Genomic DNA, 22,000 nt, shown 5'->3' on the forward strand with positions numbered 1-22,000 from the left:
GGTCAAAGCTTCGACCCACTCAAAGTTTGGTCAGAAATTTTATACCATACTTGACCCTAACTAAAAACACTTTGATCCAAACCCAATCCAAATAAGCACTAACCTAAGTACGTTTAGTCAATTTTTGCCACCTCAAAAAAAAAAAAACAAATTTCGAAACAAGTTGTCGGTGCCTTGTACATAAAATTAGAACTGTACCTAGTGATAAATTGAGAGACTAAATTTGCAAAGACTATAATCATTCACATCCAAATCCCTCTAAATAATTTTTTTTTAGTTAGTTACACCAAAACTCAACATCAATAGTTTAAGACTACATTATTATTATTATTATTTCATTTTTTATTGTTTTTCCTTTATATAAAGTTTTCATTTATATTAAATGAATTCATTTTGGCTCCGCTATATCATTTTTTACAATGCAATTAATTCGTATTTTTCAAAAATTATTAAGTATTTAGTTTAACATTTGTTCAAAATATATGGTATATTTTTATTTCTTACAAGAAAACTCCACAATAAGGACGGTGGCTCCGGCCCCCCCCTTTTTTTTTCCTCTCCTTGTTTCTTCTCTGAAATCTTTCAAAATTTCAAAGGCCGCAAAATCCGAAAACCTGGAAATTCCAATCTTTTCCTCCAAACTGATTTCTTGCTCAGCAGGATATAATCTTTGCATAGCAAGCTGGGGCATCCATCATCCTGGCATCCTCCAATGATTTGAGTAAAAATCTGGAATTTCTTCTTGATCCCATGCATGTATTCAAATCAGGTTGGTTCCATCAAAAAATATGTAATGGAACACAAATACAGGCAGATTCATGACAAGCAGGCTGGCACTAATCTCAGCAGACAGCGTTGAGCATCGAACTGCGTTGCAACATAGAAGCTCCAACAGACCAAGAAGGCATGGACTAGATGCCATAGCAAAAGGCAAACCGAAGCCCCCAAGCGAGAATTTTATACACCCCCAATTTCCAGGACAAAGCAAACTGACGTTCTCCGACTCTAATTCACAAGCTAAGCTGCTCCGATGATACCTAGTTCACAGTATTGAAGATGTGAATTGTATCAAGGCATTGGAAAATTTTTAATATATGTATATATATAATAAAAACCCTTACAGGACAAGCATTTCCAAAGGGAGAACCCTAAAAGACCTATACATAATAATCTAACCAAAAACAAAGAATCCTCATCTTTAAAGAAAGGCACCCAGTTTGTTTGCCTTGACTGGATGCGGCGGTCGGAAATCCTCCAGCTGAAGATTGGAGCTCACACGGATCTCATTCAAAATAGCTTCCCCTTTCTCAATTTCGATCACCTCTAAGATGCTGCCAAGAACTTCGGATGCAAGCCCTAGTTCTAATAAGCGCCCAGGCTCTTCCCCACCTTGGTGGATAAGCTGTCCTATCTCTCTGAGCGGAACCACATTCTCCAATATAACTTTTGCAAAGATGCGACCGAGAAACTCTGCAGCTCTAGGAGCATCATTAACAGCATCCTCCAGCGAGGTGAGAACAGATTCAAACCTGGCAAAAAAGTGAGAGTCTGTAAGATTTCATTCATCGAATCAAATTTTGCTTCTGTACCTTTATTTGGATTTAGCAACTGGCATTCTTACCCCTGGATGAGTTGTACTTGATCAAGCAAGCTATCTTGAGACTTGCAAAGGTTGACAAGCAGTGCAGCCAAGAGATCCCTCTCCATGTCTTTCCGCTCGAAGGAGTCTGTGACCCACAGTGATATCATGGCAGGATAGAAGTTCGGGCAATTCAGCTCTTTGATGCACAGAGATACCTCCCCTTCATCTCTGGCACTGGTGAGATGAAAAGAAAAACGTTTTTTCAGCAATCAAAATATAATCAAGATAGAACATTTGGAAACAAATCATGAGAGATACAGCCGACATTTCAACACAACATGCATCACGATCAGAAGACAGGGCATTCAGGTCCTTGAGAATCATAAACCAAAGCATGAGGTCTGAGAAAGTTAAAATTCATTTCAGAAATACGTACAACCTTTGGACTTATAAAAAAGAAGCCACTCAAGACCATAATAAAACAAAATTAATACAAAAAAATCACAAAAGAACCCAGGACAAAACAAATATGCTTCTATGGAGACAGATCTCAGCCTCCCACCCCGGCCCTCACCCAAATACCCCAATTGTTCAGGGAAAGTCATGTCACCAACCCTGGGCGTGCATAGACAACTTATGCATCCAATGAAACCATAGAAGAATAGCGTATTTTTGGGTCACTCCAGAATAACTTTATATCCAACATAAGTCATAAGCTTGCTTCTAGTTAGGGCACAGTAGTTACAATTTTCCCACCAGAAGTATAAAGCATATCTCAATACTTGCATCGTTCCAAAAGAATTTTGTATGCAACATAAGAACACAAGCTTGCTCCTAGTTTACCTTAGTAGTAACAATTTTTCCACCAGAAATTGAAAAGTTTGCTTCTTTATTGGATTTATGAACTAAAATGCCTCACTGATCATGGTAAAACATCCAACTTTGACCCTTTCTAACAGCCAACTCAATGTCTAATGACCCTTGTCAAAATCATGTGGAAAAGCTTTTGTTTCAGATCATTGACAGCTTCTAGTAGTTTCCATTGCTTTTGATGACATTTGGGAGAGAAGGAAAAAATAGACAGAAGAGGAGAAGATACAGGGAAAGAAAGGGGAAGCAGCTATGGCTGCTTATGCAAGAAGTTTGACATTTGAATAAGATGCATGTGAAGTTAGTGATATTCAAAATAATTAATTCCGCGAACTACATTAAAATTAGGAAAAAATAATCCAACATACGTAAGGAAAAGAAAAATTTCAAAGATTAAGAAAAAATCATCTCACAAAAAAACTGCTAATTTTGCATAGTTTCCATATATATACACACACACATATACATATAAATATATATGTGCATGTATGTGTGTATATATGTATGTATATATGTTTGTGTGTATATATGCATGCATGTATGTATATATATATATATATATATATATATATATATATATATATATATATATATATATATATATATGCGTATATATTCATATATGTATATGTCTGTGTGCGCATGCATGTGTGTATGGGAGATGCTACACTTGGCTGGCTCTCCACTCAAATATTGTTAAGTCTAGATCAGAAAATATCTACCACCTCAAAACTGCTTAGACACCAAACGTCAAGTTGGAGACTCCTAGCCTATGCATCAAGTGGTCAAAAAATTAATACATTTTTTGTCCATTTGATGCATAAGCTGGGGGTCTCCAAATCACATGATTTAGGGTGTATAAGTAGTTTAGAGCTAGTTGACTACATCCAACAACTCAGATCACTAATGCGGAACCTGTATCGTTCGATCTAGACCTGACTTAATTTGAGAAACTATCCACTCGAGCATAGCCAAGCTCTCTCTCTCTCTCTCTCTCTCTCTCTCTCTCTCTCTCTCTCTCTCTCGCTATATATACATATATATATATACACACACACATACATACATATACTAGACATGGAAATAAGGAGGCAGGAGGCTATACTGCTACAAAAAACATATGGTCGCTACCAAAGCTTATTAAGGCAATCAAGAATGAAAAGCTAAGATCATAGTCTAGCATACAGAGAAAACAGCAGGATGATCGGTAAAAGAACAAAAATTAGCGTTTAAAGAAATAAAGCAAACATAAGAGGTCCAAGATCATGCTGCACAAACAAGAGGGAAAAGAAGAGATTGGGAAGACACATAAAAAACTTGCCACAAGGAAGGTGGTGCATTCTATTAGGTCATCTGCCCATGCAATTGACAGACCAGTAAAGAGTTCAAGTATAACCAAAAACCCATATAACAGAAAAGATTGTGAGAGGAAGAACAAGGAAAGAAAGAAAGAAGAAAGAGGCAGGGCTGCTAAGTTCTTTTATAAATTAGTCATTAAACCATCCATAAACGGCCCATTTGGGGCTAAACCCTAAGACTCCCCCCCCACCCCCTGGAATAGAAATAGAATTTGAAGTAAAGAACTCAAGGGATCTTAGCAAACTCTGAAATGCCTCATCATATAGAGATGAAAAGATTAGTAGCTCAACCTTGATCAAATGGATTGCGGTGGGATTAGCAGGTCAAGTGCCACCCAAAAAAACAGAGCTTAACAACGTCAAGGACTGCTAAAAAATTTTTTTTAATGTAAAACCAAAGCAATATTAAGAAGATCCAGACAAATTTTTTGATGGTTATCATAGTTAGGCGAAACATGAAGAAAGAGCAGCTAATTTGAGGTTGGCAACACAATTAGGGCCGTCAAACAAACAAGCTGTTTGCAAGCAGCTCGTGTTTGACTCAAAATTCAGCTTGAAATTGGATTACTCAACTGGTAAACGAGCTAAATATAAGCTAAATTTTTGAGCTTAAAAAATAAATAAGCTGAACACAATTTAGATTCAACTTGCTCAATTTTAGTTCAATAGAACTCAAAATTACAAATAATTAAAGTTAATATATATTATATTAGTATTAAGCATATGACATGTTGTTGGTCAACTATGATCTCTACTCACCAAGAAAAAAAGAACTATGATCTCCACTAAATTTAATACTAAAATCTTATTTCTAGTCAAAAACACACCCTCAATTTTGTGAGATGTACTTCTACCTTTCTCAAGTGTATGAGGTGCAAATAGTTTTAAGATATGAGTGGTTATAACTAGAGAGTGGGGGGCCAGCGAACACACTTAAAGCTATCTAGGGCGAACAAGACTTGTAAAAAGAGACAACATTAGCCATTGCATTGCATTCAAATGGCTCAGCTTCTTATCTTTAGAGGTTGCCCTAGCCCCCAAGCAGCTCCTTGCCCTCAAGGTGTCACAAGCCACAATCCCACAACCATTCTCAAGTTCCCTTTCCTCTCCATTCTTAATCATCAAAACTTCTAGTCAGCAAAACATCCTCTCCAGCTCAATGACATCAAACCTTGAGATCAAGGTTCCCTAATTTCCTCCTCCCTTCTTGTTCTTCCTCAACAACATACAGCAACGCATTGGGACAAGGTCATTCTTTTCTTTTTTTTGCTTCCTTTACCAAATGTCATGCCATTAACAAAAATGGCATAGTAACTGTAGCATTGTCTGTTGTACCAATACCAAGCACCAGACCGATTGCTCAGCGGCACAAATCGATATAGGCCCGCGTCGTGCCGTGCCAGGCCTGTACCGACACAGTAGAGAAGGCGGACAGGGCAAATGGAAGAAAAGAAAAGAAAGAGAGAAAGAAAGAAGGGGGAGAGAGGGAGGGAGGGTTTGAAATAGGGAACCCGGCCGTAGCCGCCGCCCTCCTGTCCGGGCGCCGTCCTCCCTCCCTCTCCCTCGCTCCCCCGCTCGCTCTCTTTACCTTTCTTTCCTTCTCCTTCTCCCCCTCTGGCAACAAATTTTGTTTTCATTGCCGAAATCGTCCCAGTCCACCACCAGTACGGCTCGGTACGACCAGAACCGTCCGATTTGAGATGATTCAACTGACCTTGGACTGTAGTAAGCAATAAGATAGAAGTCTAGATTTTTTTTTTTAATCAAGTAGAGATCTAGATGTTAATTTTGGAGTGCGCTTTAGTACGTTTTTCTAGCTTTTATTTCTTGCTTGCTTGCTAGCTGTCACGAACATAGCGGTCTCAATGCGGTCCGTGCGGCACAAGTGCCGGCCTACTCCTCCAGCTTTAATGCAGCTAACTCAGCCCACCCATATGGTAATAGCAACATCTTCTTTCTTCTCATCCTCACGGCCACGTAGGAACCCATCCAAGCTAGCTCGAGCTTAGCCTAGTAATAAACAAGCTGAGTTTAAGCCAGTCCATCCTAGCTCGAGACAAGCTCGAGCTGACCCCATAACATTTTGAGCCAAGCTCAAACCAAGGCCAACTCGCTCACATTCAGCTCATTTAAACCCTTAAACATAATTCACTTGTCTAAGATTTACATTGTGTTTGGTTGGGGTCATAAAAGGGAGGATGGATTGGGTTGGAAAGATGGATGGCCCCCATCCACCGCTTGGTTCAGAAAATCTCAAGAAGGATGGATGAAAAGAGAAGATTGCCCATCCATCCTAGGCCACCAATTTGCATCCTCCTAATTTGGGAGGATGCAAGAAAGGATGGATAAAGCACGTGAGAGGTGGATTTCTACATTGACAAAATGACCACTCATTAATTTTTTGACAAACCCCTAATACTTCTTCGCTTTTTCATTTATTTTATTTATATATTTTTTATTTTATCTATACTATTAACCCTATGCTATTAAATTTTATTACTAATTATTTCAATTTTAGTACATAAATTCCATAATTATAACAAAATAATTAGAATTCTCTTCTATTTTTCTATTTATATTCACTATTTTTTAGTTAATTATTTATATAAATTTAATTAACAATTAAATTAAATTATAAATTAAATAATTATATAATTAATATAAATAAAAAATAGATTATAAAATATTTAGTTAATTAAATTAAATTAAAATTAAATATTTACATAATTTTTATATAATTATAAATAGATTAAGTTTATATTGCCCTACTTTTTTAGTACAAATAAGTGCTATAAAATGATAATAATAATACTTTTTTATCAAAGGATAATTTAGTAAAATGTCATATAAATATCATCCACCTCCCTTTCATTCCTTCTATACCAAATGGATGAAATCATTCCAATCCATCTTTCTATGTTTCACCATACATACGGAAGGATGGATGGGTCCATCCTTTCCTATCCATCCTTCCTCCAATCCATCCTTTGCACCACATTGAGGATTATTATTTAACAAAATAACACACATGCTTAAATCTCATGATACAGACCTTCAGAAACCCCAACATATCGCTAGAATTTGACAACTTTTCCATCAATCAGCTATCAAGCATGGACATAATTCCACAAGCAAACACATGCGTGTGCAGACCCACACCACAAGCAATCACATGAGCACAAAGTTTGAGCTTGTTTATTTTATTAATGTGTAAATAAAGATGATAATATTAGCAATGTTGTTAAAAGTGGCTGCCTAGGCGCTTAATTTGGTTAGGCTGCCTAGTCTAAGCCCGCTTAAATCCTACTTCTTTAACGTTTCTTTTCACATTTTCTTTAGGCCCCACGGTGTTAACTTGCCATCTCCAACAAATCTGCTAGCAGCCCATTCGAGTACCTATTTTAACCCCATATGGGAAAAAATGTAGGAGGGCAATGAAGGCTACAACCAACCTAATAGTAGGTAGTGAGCTCAAAGCTATTAGCAAGCCAACCAACAGCTACAAGTGGCGGCGGCCAGCACTAGTGCCAGATTTATATTTTTTTTCTTTCTTTCTTTGTTAGACCGATCTCTTCTTCTTCTTCTTCTCCTCCTCCTCCTTCCTTTGATTTTTCTATTCCTCTTTGTTTTCTAATCCTATCTCTTCTCCATCTAGCCATTCTCAACCTTTTTTCTAATTTTTCCTCTTTGTTCTGCTTGCCTCCTTGATGGTTGGTCGTCGGCTGTGGCCCTACAGCCTATTGGCTGCTGCATCCTGTCTTCCTCCCGCGTCTTGCTAGATGCCGGCTAACTAGCTATGTTCTACAGCCTGCTGGCTGCTACAGTGGGAGCAACACTGTTGTCACTCTCCTTCTAGTGTATTTTGATCTTTGGACTTTTTTAAGTATGAAAATCAGGTTTCATAACGCTATATATGATGAAAAGAGATTATATATGATATATGCACATGCTTATTTATGCATATGTTTAAAAATATGCATAATAAAAGCTTGGAAGGATTTCATCCTTAAGCATCCACTTAAGCACCTAGGCGCCCACCTAGTGCATACAGGGTGTCCAGCACCTAGACCCACATAAAACCATGAGTATTAGTTTATCCCCGTCAGTTGAAGCTAAGTAGCCCAAATGGTAGAGAACAAAGAACATAAAATTTTAGGATTATTATATTACTAAAATTAGTTAGGAACTATGTTTGTTTAAAGCACTCATTCTTATACACTTGTACAAAGCTATTAAAATTGAGTGTAATGTCAAAATTTTAATACAATATATTGCCATTATATTTGCAAAATTAAACATTTTTTCATGTCAATGCATGCCAAGTGTTAGGGCGATTTGCATAGTATACGCCTTATGGCACAGGCACAATAAGTGATTCTTTAATCCTCACATAAAGTTTCACTAGTCAAGAAGAAAAACTATCAGATTATTTTGGACAATATGATTGTCAATAATTCATCATGTCAAAACCATGATAGTTGATTATTAAAAATATATTGAATGAATAAGCTAAATTAACAAATCATGTTGAGACAAGAAATGATCATGATATGAAAAATAATCAAAGCAATTATTCCTAAAAAACAATTCTTGCAACTTTATAGTAAGTAGTATAATTGTGGCTTTGACAAACAAACATAGAATTTAGGGTACCTTTTGTCAACATAGTTGTTCAATCCATCACAAGCATTTTAAGGGTTTAAACAATTCTTAAAGTCTAGAGAAATCAAGGCTAAGACATAGTTTAGTCCATCACAGGCCTTTTCTTCTGAACAGGCTTCCAAATGCACGATTTGAAGAAAAGGCTCATGCTGGACTACGTCCTTCGCTTGAATCCTCAGTCCAGAGGTCCAGACCTTGCTAATATGGCCTGATCCACTAGTCAACCCTTTTTTAACTTGCAAGGATTCAAGAAGCATTTAAAAACCAAGCTTGTGATAAGTGCTAGGGCACGAAATTCTCACAAGCACCGGTCCATTCCTTGCAATCACCACCTCTAGCATTCATCGATGTCACCCTAGTCCTTCTCCTCATCACCTCTCAACCAAGGCCCAGTGTCCCTTCCACCCCACCTCCCGCACCTCTTTCTCACTTCATTGGTCACCAAAGGCCCATCACAACTACTCCACCCCTCCACTACCAAAGACCCAGCACCACTCTGCCTCCTCCAAGGATGGACAAGGTTGCTGATGAGGAGTTAAAAATATGGAAAGAACTATGATTATGCATAGACCGTGATAGTCTGTATCTAGTTTCTCTAAGGTCTGATTCAGGAAAAACAAGTTTTATTGGCCTCTTAGGAAAGGACAAAATATGTTAACTAATCTTTGCTTTATACAATCTTTGTTTATGTAATCTTTATTTTATATGATCCCTTGACCAATATCATCATATGTGCCAGCCTGGTACATAACCTCTATTGTATAATCTCTATTTTCTTACAGTATCCAAATACAAGTTAGGATTATTAAATTGAACATTTTCGCTTCCAGGATATCAAGCCTCATCCAAGGGAAGAAAATCTGGCTCCTGTTTCTTGGGGTATATACTCCACGCACCCAAACAGGCCCCCATAAATAATCATTAAATTGAAGAAGTCATTTGATTGTACTACCATTGGATCAGGTACCACGCAAAAAAGGCTACTAGCTGATTGTGGAAGACAAGCCAATAATTTAATGGAAGTTATCTTAGAGAAAAATATTTTCTATTAAAGTTTGTATGACCATAGGCCAATAGAAGGACCTAATACAGTGGCCCAACAAGAAGATCCTGATTCGGATCAAAGCTATAAAATCCTAGCGATCCCAAGATCTTAAGATCCACGATCTCATGATCCGGATAAAAAAAAGCACCAAATTATCTGAATCTTATTCTCAGTTTGGGATTAATTAGATCATAAGATCTAAATCTGAATTATGCATCATAGATTCCCTTGGTTCATAAGATCCAACTTTATCATGTCACATATTAAATCATATAGAAGTACATTTTACAAAATTGGACTTTGTGGCTAGTTGAATTTACTCGTTATTCTTTAATAAGTACAAGAACGTAAAATTAGCAAGCTCGTTAGGGTGTTAGAAGTCAAAGATTTAGAGTTAATGAAATTCAGAACAAGAGTCAATAAATACATATTTTCACAACTACTTGTTAAAATCTTTTTCATCAGAATATTTTGGTAAAAAATGAATTGATAGGTTGTGTAGAAATACCTCAAATAACTCAACATGATGTTTGTTTCACCAAACATGCTAATATGGGGTTTATGGTGGAACCTGAACATCTGATATGCATGTCCTTGTATTCTTCATTCATCTTCATCAACTTTATAATCGACTTACTTAACAATTTTCATGTTTCTTTTATAATTTTAGTTTAAAAAAAATATTAAAAAAAAATCTTTCAGTCTGCAATTCAATCCACGACCCAACCAATTTAACCAATTCCACATTTTTTGTCTCAATCCTGATTTTAACAAGATAGTTACAGCAAGACTTATCTTTGAGGAAAGTTGACCTTAGCGATGGCTAGGCCTATATCAGATAGAACAGTAATTCTTTTTCTAGGTGATATGAACAGTGATCAATTTTCTATACTAACAGATATATGGGCTCAGGTTAAGCAAGAAATCCATTAAGAGAGGAACTTCATGTTCAAACTTTTGTACTTGCAAGTCAACAAATAGGTCATATGACAAGTGATAGTTACAAAGCAGAAATAAGTTGGCAAGCTTGAAGTTGTAGGAGCTTGATGAGCAGCAGGAGCAAAGGAGAAATAATTTGCAAGCTTTAAAAGTTTGGGAGCTCGATGGGCCAGGATCAAAATGTTATTGGTGAAGAGATTTTAAAATGAGCTGAGACTCATGAGCAAGAGGTTTGTATCATGCACAACCCTTGTAGGATGTATGTTAAGTAGCCAGTTTTGCTTTAGATCAAGGTTTGCCAGACCAGTACCGAGGCTTGTACCAGCCAGCAACTGGCTCGACACAGTACGGGTTAATATCATCCAAAGCCGAGCATAGCGCAACAAGGAGAGGGAGTGTGGGAGAGAGGAGAGTGAGGTAGAGAGAGAGGGCAGGAAGGAGGGAGAGTGAGAGGAGGGAGAGGAAGGAGAGGGAGGGAGAAGAGAGAGATAGAGAGGCTGAGCAGCTTCAAGCCACCAACAAGAAGCTTCGAGAGCTTTGGATCCAGTAATGGGGACCGAGAGAAAGGGAGATGGAGAGAGAAAAAGACTCACTTGTAAGGAAAGTTGGCATCCGTCATTGTTGTGGACTCGGTAGTGATGAAGGGCTTCTTCCAATGGGGAGTGTCAAATAGAGGAGATTAGGCCTTCGAACAAGGCGGCCTCTTATAACCCAAACCAACCGATTGAACCATGCCAATAGCCAACTGGGCCAATTTGGTACAGCCCGAACCAGCCAGTTCGGCACGGTTCGGCTTACCTACCTTAGATACATCATGAATAGAAGTAGTCCTAAATTTATTGCATCTTAATAGATTTATTTTTTTCAGTTACTTTCTACATTATGTGAGACTAAAAGGTTCCAACCAAATCTTAGGGGCTTCTAAAAGCTTCAGGAGTTTTAGCATTCAACAACTGAGAGAAAATATCAGCATAGTTCTTGCTCAAGAGATATATGGGCCCTGAGTTGTCTGAGTCAGCGATGACTCATCCCAATCATCAAATAGAGGACAAGACAACTTAATGAGGATCATATCTAATGAGAAGGCTTACAAAGTTGTGTACCCCTTCATCTCATAGCCAGGATAGAGGGATGCTTAGTTCCTCTTAGGTGCAAGAAGAAGAAAGCAAAATTGGAAAATATAGGAAACGAAAGAAAGCAAAGGAAAGAGAGAGAGGAGAGCAGGAAACAAAAGAAAGAAGAGGGTGATTGGCAGCCGAAGCTATCCAACCACCTTTCTGTTTCTACTTTGTATATTTCCTTATTTTCTATCTTCTACAATTTTGATCGTACGCAAGTCCTAGTCACTGGAGCATCTAGTTTAGGTCTTCTGTTATAGCATAAAAAGAAGGATGCAGCATAACAAAGTTTTCATAAAAAAAGTACTAATTCCAGATTTTTTTCTTTTTCTTCTTTGGGCTCAAATGGATCGTGGATAACTAGATACGACTACCTCCACAGCATGGTTTTCAGTATCTAACAGTATCAATCCGTATCAAGCCTATTGACTTGCACCAGTAGGGAACTGATACTCAGTATGCACCCTTCCAAGTGTCAAAATCGAGAATCAGATCGTACCAACGTAGTACTAGTTGGGTATCGGTAAGTGTACCAAAACTAGTATTGAAAACTTTTCTCCAGTGTATTATGTGTTTCCACTGGCAACTTTTTCTCAGTAAGAAGGAACTTATATTTTTATGACAATTGTTATAACTAAGGGATATCTTTTGCGTTGGTTTTTAGCACTTGACCATACCAACTGCCGTTACTATGGAGTTGATACCCCATACATCCCCTGGAACAAGTGTCGGTTGCAAGAACTAGACCATGCCAACCCTATACCAGTTGGGTATCAATACAAGAACTGAATTGGTGTTGAAAACTTTGTTATTTTAAATTATTTTGAACCTCTTCATTTGAAATTTGGCTTTTCCTTGGTAAATAAATTAGATATGCTGAAATTATAAATAAAAATCATAACTTGTGGCTTCAGAGTTCAAAATATTAACAAACAAATGTTTGTGATATGTAATTATGTATTTCTACAGTATTTGTCTATTCATTGCAATATCCTCATATCCGTATCATGAATGCTCACAATTTGTCATTTTGGCATGTTCAAATAATGCATATCCCGATCAATCATCAAATTCCATGCCCCTGCTTCATAGGTAGAGATGATACACCGTTCCTTTAAGAGCGCATGTAGAGCAAACCTTCTGCTATTCTTAGCTTGCTTTTTATATACTTACATATTCTAAATTATGCTCCAAGAATAAAACAACAAATGAAATTATGCAGAATCAATGCATTAAAAATTTAACTAGTATATTGGATATTATATTCTAAACTGTAGTTGATATTAAAATGAATATGAACAGAATTATACCAATATCAACTGATAAATAATTTTTTAAATGATTGAGCAAATAAAATGGCTGCTAAAACATTTGAACTTCTACTCCGCATGATAACATTCTAGTCTGAGCTAAACAATTCAAGCAGCACTAAAGTGACTACAAAAATTGAACAGCTTCTTAGAATGTTTTAAAGAGTGCCACTTAAGTGAGATATGATATTTATCTCTTTATCTTGGCGGCTAAAATTCTCTGACACATATGGAAAGCTAGGAAGTCCAAGGTTTTTTGAATCCATATGCTTGACTCCCTTGAAAGTAGCAAATAAAGCTTTCTCATTTATGGATTGCCAGATTGAATCTCTACAAAACAGTTGGCTAATATCCATTGATTTTGCTCCACATCATATCCATTGATTTTGCTTGACTCTTTGAATACTTTCTCTAATGATTGGGAAAAATGTAACATGGATGCAGGCACCAATCTTACGGGTTCTAATGCAGAATTAATAGCAGGAAACTCAAATGGTGATCATACTAATAGCCACTATATTGTCTTGCCTTCCTGCACTGCTGAGCAAGCTGAAGCACAAGATTTCAAAAAGGGGATATTATTGTTGATGCAGATGAATGTCTATCATGCTATCCTGGAAGGAGATGCATTGTCCATTGTCCAGCTTCTGTCTAAGGGTTCCAGTAGTCCTCCTTGTCAAATATCCCATGTTTTTGCTGATCACAGAAGTCTCCTCCAAGAATTTTGTCACCTCAATATCTCATATTCTAGTCATTTCACAAACCATTGCGCTCATTTATTAGCAAGTTATGATTTGCAAGCCAGATATAATTCTTCTTGGTCTCTCTCATATCCATCTTTTTTAGCTTTTACCATTGAGAAGGAGAGGAACCACTCATGTTTTGAGGAGAATTAGTTAAATGAAAACAGCCTAAGGGCTTTCTACCAAAAATAAAGTGCCACTTCAAGCGGCGACGCACTGAAAAACTATTCAAATGACTGCTTAAGCACTTAAGAAGCCATTTTCAATACTGAATTAGGGAATGTGAAAAAGATCACTAGTTGGTAATATAAGTTATGTGGCTGGCAAGAGAACTATTCTGATGTGGTCAGGCAGAGAGTGCTAAACCAGCAAATAAGTTAGAAGGTAGAAAAAGGCGAAAAAATTAAAGACCAAACATAGGCTTATATCTTCGTCAAGTAAAAAAAAAAGGATTAAGAATAAACAATGTCCAATAACTCGACCAAATGATAAGATTCTCAACAGAATTATAGCAGTATGAATTATGGCATAGAAAGACAAGATGACACAGCATCATTTTCTGAGAAGCATGGACAGAAATATTCAAGGATGATATAATTCAAAGAATTGCATATGGACAAGAAAAATATATGTGGCTAATAATAAAGATAAATTTAAATATCTAAATATCCCCTTCGGAAAGAATGAAAGGTTAGCTGCAAAATGGGCATGTTAGTAATCCCATAACCATGTGTCATTATTTACATGGTTAAACTTTTTACATGGTCATAATCAACCAAATTTGATGTTGACCCTAAACAGGAAGTAAGGGTTACAACTCCCATGCAGCCCTATTATTGTTTAACCTCTGTTTGTCTAGTAATTTTTCCCAGTAGACACAAAACCAATGGTATGCATGATGCATGATAACATATATATTATTCTGCAAGTAGTAAAGGAAAATAGATAAGACAAAGATGTTACCTATAGAATTCCCTTATTGCTGACATTGATTTTTCACAAAGAACCTCTTCAGATAACTGTTTTGCTTCAGAATGTGCACCTGCACTGCCACTTAAAGATCCCTGTGCATGACCTGCAGGAAGGATAGTTGCTGCAGACCTATCAGAAGAACGATCCAAAATCTTGTCCCTGCTCCCATGGTAAGTATTACAATCTTGAGGATTCATTACATCATGTGGTGCCCCAGAGAACCTTTCTGGCATATGTTTTGGCATTTCTTCTTTTGAGCTGGCAGGTATCCAATCAGGCGTCCTATTGTAACCATTTGGACCTGGTGGCATCCTACGTTGGTCATTAACACTGGGAGAAATTTCAGCCAAGGGAACATTTGAGATCAAAGACGGTCCTCTAACAGACATACCCCTAGCAAGTCCACCTTGGGGGCCAAGGGTAATTGAATCATCATCAGAAGGCCTTTGAGGAAGGGGAAAGGACAATGTTCTACTTCCAGATGGATGTCTATCCTCCAATCGAACATCTTGAGATCCATACCCACGGACCTGAGGTGGCAAATTGTTTATATTACCAATCTGGGAGCTTGGAGAAGGTACTATAGTGGATCCCCGTGTACCATAGTCCATGGATGGTCCTCTTCTTGAGGCAACACTAATGCCAGAACCACGGGTGGATCTACTTGCTTGAGCTTGTCGTTCTTGAGCTGCTTCTCTGTGCACCTCTTCAATTTTCTTCGGGCCTTCAACTTTCCTTCTTTGTTGCCATTTGTTCTTTCTCAGATCAATTGCATCCCTTAACAGGAACCTAACCCGAGATGATAGCTTCTGATGTGTTGATAGTTTTGCCATCATGTCAAAATATGCATCCATATGTTCCTTGGCCCTGGGATGATCTATCATCTTGCCAATTGTACTCATCAACTTGCATAAGGCTTCAATATCTTCCTCATCAGGATTCTGATACTGCCCGAGCAACTTCTTGATGCATCCATGCATAATTTTCTCCGTCAGCATTCTTTTCTTGTACAATTCACCAATTAATCGAATATTTCCCAGCATACGCCTCCGTGCCTTGATCCTTTTCTCCTCCCTTTCCTCTTCAGATTGTTTAGCCTCACCTTCCACTTCAGCTTCATTAGCTTCAGCTTCTTCTCTCTCCCCTCTTTCAAATTCCTCTTGGCACTTATTCAGAAGCAACCTTTTAAAAGTAATCTTCTCCTTGTCATCAGTGAAATCAGGTAATTCACTAGCAAGATGGTAGCAGAAATCAGCATACATCTCACAGAAAGTTGGCTCCGTCAAAGCTTTGTCAAAAATCTGCGAGATTACACCAGAAAGAGTAACAGTATTATCAATATTAACTTCTTTGACTTGCTGAAATAACTTCTCAAAATTCTGAGGCGTCAACTTATTCAGTATGGCTTTTAATCGTCTTTGCTTTGTCTCTTCCTCATCAGTCACTTTACCGACTAAATATCTATTCTGAGTTTTGTGCATTACTGGTGCAGGAGTTTGAGGAGAAGGTATTAACCCTCTCTGAGTGCCAGGAGAGCGCTGCCACCTGTCTGCATCAGCACCATTACGTGGTATCCCTCCCTGAGATGCCATTGCTTGCATTGGCCCAGAAAGAATGCCTCCAGCAAACTGACCAGATGATTGCCCACGTGGATGTCTTAAAACCCCATGACTGACTCCTTGTCCTGGCCGAAAGTTCATAACAGCTCCTCCATGTCCAACCTCCGGCCGAAGGTCACGTACAGAAGCAAAGGAACTGGATGCCTTCGTCCATTTATCATCCACAATGCCGACCATATAGCGCTCCACCCGGGAAATTCCTGGAGATCTCTCTGTAATCCTTCCGGGGCTTAGAAAGGTTTCGCGGTCAACAACACGGGAAACAGCAACCGATGCACTTATAAAAGCATCAGCTATATCAGGTTTAATCTCAAACCTTTCAGGAAGATCAGTACATTGCTCTGAAAATGTTAACAGAAAATCCCTGGAATACTTTCTGTTCACGGTCTCATTTCTGTCATCATCCTTATATGTCTTTGCTCGACTGGCTTGCTGTCCATTCTCAGGTATTCTCAACTTTGGAGTTGAGATATCAGCTGCATCTTCCCAATCATCCACTTCAACTTTGCTCCGGCCATCTCCCTCACCAGCAACAACGTCATTATTGGTATCTGCAGTCACATGTTGGTTAGCATCCACTACTACAGGACTATCCACACTTTCTGTGTTACTGGTAGTTTCATGTTTTTCCTCAGGACCCTTGTACGCATTGTAAAGATCTGAAGTTCCTGCAGCATCAGCTTTTGAGAGAATTTCCTTCCTCTTCTTCTTTTTTCCAGAAGAAGGCTTGACCCTGGGAGGCTCTAAAACAGGCTTGTCCTTTGGCCCATATGACAAAACTGAAGCTGGATCTTCACTAGACAGCTCTGTAACTTTTTCTTCCAGTTTCTCTGTCACCTTAGAAGTAACAGGGGCTGAAACAGCTATCCCTGGTTGCAAGACATCAGGATTACTCGAGCCAACATCCTGGCTGTCTATTTCTTTGCTTGTATTTGCGATGGCATCTGGAGAGGAAGGCTTTTCTTCTTCAATATTTGAAAATGAAAGGTGACTAGAAGAAACTGCTTCAGCTTTGGTGAAGTCCGAACATGTCCTAGCAGAGATGTCTGATTCCTCAGTCGTCTTCTCAACCACCAAGCTTTGCCCCACTGCTCCATTGGAGGAACCGGACTGTTGCCTTTCAGCATCAAAAGATCCACAGGCAGTCAAAATTTCTGAATTATCTCCTCCAGCCCCATCTTGCCCAGCCAACTCAACTGGTTTTCCAACTTCAACACATTCTGTAAAAACAGATTTTCGATATGGTTTAGCATTACCAGTATCTCGTGAGGAATCACTAAACACTTCAGTTTCCCCATGTTCCTTTTCTGCATGTGCTTCTTGTCCTGGTTCAACATCTAACAAGATAGAATTGTCCTGACCAAAAGTAGGATATGACTTCTTAGGTACAGTCTCATCCATCTCAAGACCCAAAGAAGTTGATGTCTCGGCAGAACCTTTCTCTTCAAGTAGAATTCCACTGTCAGCTCTCAAACAAACATCTTGTGATATTTCCTTCACCAAATTAACCCCAAATGATTCTGACTCAGTAGGGACTAATTGACTTTCAACAGCTTTAGAATTTCTAATTTCACTTGAACTTTTTTGTCTCAAACTAAGTGAAGACAAGCTAGTGGTAGCAATCGACATATCTGCCCCTGAAAATTCCTGAACTTTCTCAGAGTTTCTGGACAATCCATCTGCAGATTCAGAAGCATCTTTCTGCACCATTCAATCATGTCGAGAAGTTACAAATAGAAATTGCATTATACATAAGAGCAGCAAAATATATCTTCAACAAGATAAGATGAAAAGAGAAGGAATAAGAAGCATTCAGAATGTCAGACCTGTTGCAAGTGTAGTGAATGTCCGAGGTCCCTTTTATTAGGCAATTTGTGGTTATCCTTCAATAAGTCCAATTTTTGGACAGGTTCTTTTCCTCCGCAATCAGTTCCTGTCTCATCAGGTTCAAAATCCCCATGAGGAGTAACAGGAACTGATGAAGTTGTAGCCTGTGTGGTCTGCAATGACTGAGAAGCTGATTTGGACTGCAGAACAGAACTTTCTACAGTGATCTTCCTGTCTCTTTGTGGATGAGAAGCCGTGGCTTCTCCAAAATGCTTTGACACCCTAGGTGCTTCGGCATTGCTTATGGGCATGCTAACTGTCACTGAAGAAGTTCCAGCTTTATTTCCCTGCAAACCAACAACTGACTTTGCCATCCCCTGAACTGGAGCTGATGAAGCAGAGACTGGCACAGCTTCCACTTTCAGCGATTCAGAAAGACTATGCAGAGGAGGCCCATATTTGCTACCAGGCACAGGCTTAATGACAGATGGATTCGTGATTGAAATGGCTTGGCCACTCTGGCCAACTGAATAGCTATATCTTGGTGCCTGCAAACCAGAAGGCATTGGACTGCTTGTCAAAGGAAGAGAAGTGGAGGTATGGAAGAGCATCTGGGATGGGTTATAGGCATTTGGTTGCAATGGAGGACCGTAATGGGAGGGAGTAAATGGCGGAAGAGGTTGAGATTGAGAGGCTACATTGGGCAGGGGCCTTTGCCCAGTAAAACCGCCATCAGTATATGAGTCTGTCCTTTTACCAAGTCTCAACTCCTCATGGGTCTCTGGGTGAGTAATCCTTACAGTGATCTTGCGAGGAGCACCAAATTTTCCAGGCTGCTGTTGCGCAAACTGTTGGGTGGGAATACTGATTCCAAGGTTTCCTAACTGAGGAGGCAGTTGGTGACCCATTTGAGATGCAAAGCCCAAGCTTTGTCCCTGGTGCATCATCGGTTGAGGCTGCAGAAGATGAGGCTGGAGACCATGAAGAAACATTTGTTGTGGTACTTGGGCAACATTTCCAACAGGTAATGTCATAGGCATTTGCAATGAACTTGCTGCAACACCCTGTGACTGCAGCTGAGGATTGGGGCCACCAAATTGCAGGGGAACATGGGGCTGTTGAAAGGCCATTGGCATAGATATCCCAGCTATAGGAAGAACAGAAGATTTGGGTAGTGGTACAGCAGGGGCAGCTGAAATTTGTGAGTGCATATCCTGTTTTACCTGGGCAGGAGGTAGAGACCCTCCAGCATTAGATTGGCTAATACCACCTGCATCCTTCTTAGGAGGTTGTGGCTGCTGTGGTCCAGTGGGTATAGGCACTTTGGATGCTCCCCTAAATGAACCATGGCGGCCCTGCATGATGGAATTCAAAGATAGTAAATAATGATGACAAACTGAGAATTCACAAAAATGTCAACAAAGATTGCAATGACTTCTATTAGGTATCTATTTGACAATAATCAAGATTTTCCTATGTAGAACTTCAACATTTGGATAAAATGACCTAACCCAAGCCAGAGAATATCTGCTTGAGATCGATCAAAAAAAATATAAAGTGAATGTTTCAGCTAAATTTGTAAAGCTACCAAGTGATAAAGGTCATGTGCAAGATGAACAACTACAGGAATATAATGTCAGTTCACCTATCATCAAAGCAAACTTAGTCTAGATATCAATTTCAATCCCACTTTTTTTCTTTGCTCAAAAGTAAAATTTAAAGATCCAGTACAATATCTACACACCTGGGCCTGCTTCTGCTCATCCAGATTAGGTGGAGCTGAGGAAGTCCGAGCAGGAATCTACAATGATCATAACAAATTTTGCCAAATCAGAAGCTACATTGCAAAAGAGCATGAATAAGAACCAACACAAAACACAAAATTCAACTTGAAGCAAAATGCGAGAAGTATACCTGCATTCCATCCACAATACCGGGACTTATAGATCCAAATTGAAGAGTAAATGTCTTGGATCCATCACCTGAAGGAAGGAAGCAGTGAACCAAAAAGACTGACAGGATGATAAATTAAAAGAATAGTTTCAATGCATGAAGATGACCCCCGAAAAAATCATCAGTTGCAGAAAATCAAGAACCAACTTGCAAAAGTTATCAGAACAAAGGAAAGACGTCTAAACCTACATAATCCACTGGCATAAGCATTCAAACAACAAAGTGAACAAATGCACAACAAAGTACCTTTGGCTGGAACCACAGGGGTTGCGGAATTGGAAGGTCCTGCAGCAGACTGAGAAATTGGAGCCCTTGGATGGGCTCGGGAGTTTCTTGGGATGGGTACATCCACAGGTTTTGAAGCACTTGATGCTGGTGCATCAGATGGTCCTGAACAAGATGATAATGAATAAATTTAAGAGTATAGCACGATTCTTTTATTTTTTGCATTCTAATCTACTCTTCATCATAATCTTCATCCAAGAAATCAATCAAAACACGTAAATTTCAATAAAAATAATAATTATAGAAAAAAAAGAATTTGGACAACCATGAAAGGGTGGCTGGACATGGCCACCATTCTGCGCGCCCCGCAGAGCAACGGGAGCTGCAGGGGCAACAGCATCACTCGCCCTCAAATTAGATGAATTCGCCCTAGACGACCCTCCTTGTCCATTTCCGGAGTTCTTGAAACTGAAAGACAACAACAAAAAATAATAAAAACCCTAACTTTTGGGCGCCCATGTGCCCATATTAAACGAGAAGGCCTATTTCATCAAGAATCATGGGGGCGGCAGGGAAGATAAAATCTTTACCTCCGATTCGGCAAGATGTGTGGGTGGTTCGACGAGGAGGGAAACGAAGAGGAAGAGGAGAGTTGGGGAGGAGGGGCGGAGCCGCCGCCCTTCCCGCCGCTGCCGCCGGAATATCCTCTTTGCTGGCCGGAGCTGCCGGAACGATCGGTCTTCCTCAGCTGCTGGCCCTCGCTCTTTTCCACCTTGGATTGATTGAAGGACATAAATCCGCCTTTCTTTCACCCACCTACAACACCAAGAAAATTCAGTCTCAAAACAATAAAAACAACAAAGACGAAAAAGATCCCAGCAACTGATCGAAACCAAACAAACCCTTAGATTTTGTCACCGTCAATCCCACAAAAAACAAAAATACTAGAAATAACAAAAAGATTCAAAATTTAGCACAAGAAAAACCAAACTCTGAGGCATCGGGGAATGCCGGAGGTCGATATCGAGGGCTTCAAGATCAATCTCTCACCTGATGCCTCCGAAGAAATAGACTCGCCGATTCGGGGAACGATTAGGGTTTCCCCTCAGAGAGATGGGGAGGGAAAACCGTCGAATAGGTTGAATGGAACCATGAGGAGACCGAGAGAGAGAAGGGAGAAGCAAGAGGTGGGGAAAAGAGAGAAGCGAAGAGTCGAAAGAGCTTATTGGAGAGAAAAGAGAGAGTATAAACAAAATTATTCAAAAAAGGGTTTAAAAAAGGTTGACGAAAAAAAAAGCGTAGTGGTTCTGTGACGGTGCTCCAGGCCAGTCACGATAAGAAAGGGTAACAAACTCCGAATCCAAGTCGTTTTTGGATTCTTTGGGGTCGAGTTTCGGATTGCGTTCGAATACTGAAGCGAACTTCCGAGTTTAATTCCCGGATCATGGATGCATCGCATAACAATAATTTTAAATCAAAATTAATATAATCTACAGGTCCGTCCCTTCTCTCTCTCTCTTTTTTTTTAATTACTTAAGTGAATCTGCTTCTCGCTAGTAAAAAAGTCCAGAACAATTACAAAACAAAACACAATCCAATGCCTGCAGCACCCGATCAGAAGGATCCCAACATACAAACCCGAAATGGTGGCTGCATAGAAGGCGACCTAGTCTAGAGCACTGTTAGCCTCCCAAAATACATGCGAAATTCGAAATAAATCTAACTCCTCTCCCATGCTCCAAATGTTCCAAAGTAGTGGGTGCAGGTCCGACCTAGC

General features: G+C 39.2%; 1 protein-coding gene across 1 annotated transcript; it reads right to left on the reverse strand.

Annotated features, from left to right (window-relative positions):
* Positions 1-1,063: 1,063 nt before the first annotated feature.
* Positions 1,064-21,534, reverse strand: LOC120104413 (eukaryotic translation initiation factor 4G-like). Its single transcript, XM_039115504.3, has 10 exons — positions 21,274-21,534; positions 20,814-21,039; positions 20,549-20,691; positions 20,245-20,388; positions 19,960-20,027; positions 19,790-19,846; positions 18,045-19,400; positions 14,591-17,919; positions 1,622-1,816; positions 1,064-1,529 (listed from the first exon to the last, which is right to left on the reverse strand). Exons 2-10 carry the CDS (start codon positions 21,014-21,016, stop codon positions 1,199-1,201), a joined length of 5,826 nt encoding a protein of 1,941 aa, XP_038971432.3. The 5' UTR covers positions 21,017-21,039; positions 21,274-21,534; the 3' UTR covers positions 1,064-1,198.
* Between the last annotated feature and the right edge of the window lie 466 nt (positions 21,535-22,000).

This window comes from Phoenix dactylifera, chromosome 10 (genome assembly GCF_051530095.1).
Source record: "Phoenix dactylifera cultivar Ajwa chromosome 10, Ajwa_hap1_PhDact_Kaust_v1.1, whole genome shotgun sequence".
NCBI classification, from domain to species: Eukaryota; Viridiplantae; Streptophyta; class Magnoliopsida; order Arecales; family Arecaceae; genus Phoenix; species Phoenix dactylifera.

Coding starts and splice junctions, on each gene's coding strand:
- LOC120104413 (XM_039115504.3), bottom strand. CDS start 21,016: ATGTCCTTCAATCAATCCAAGGTGGAAAAGAGCGAGGGCCAGCAGCTG. Junction 17,920..18,044: donor ATTCACTACACTTGCAACAG/GTCTGACATTCT, acceptor TGAATGGTGCAG/AAAGATGCTTCTGAATCTGC. Junction 1,530..1,621: donor CAAGTACAACTCATCCAGGG/GTAAGAATGCCA, acceptor CTTTTTTGCCAG/GTTTGAATCTGTTCTCACCT.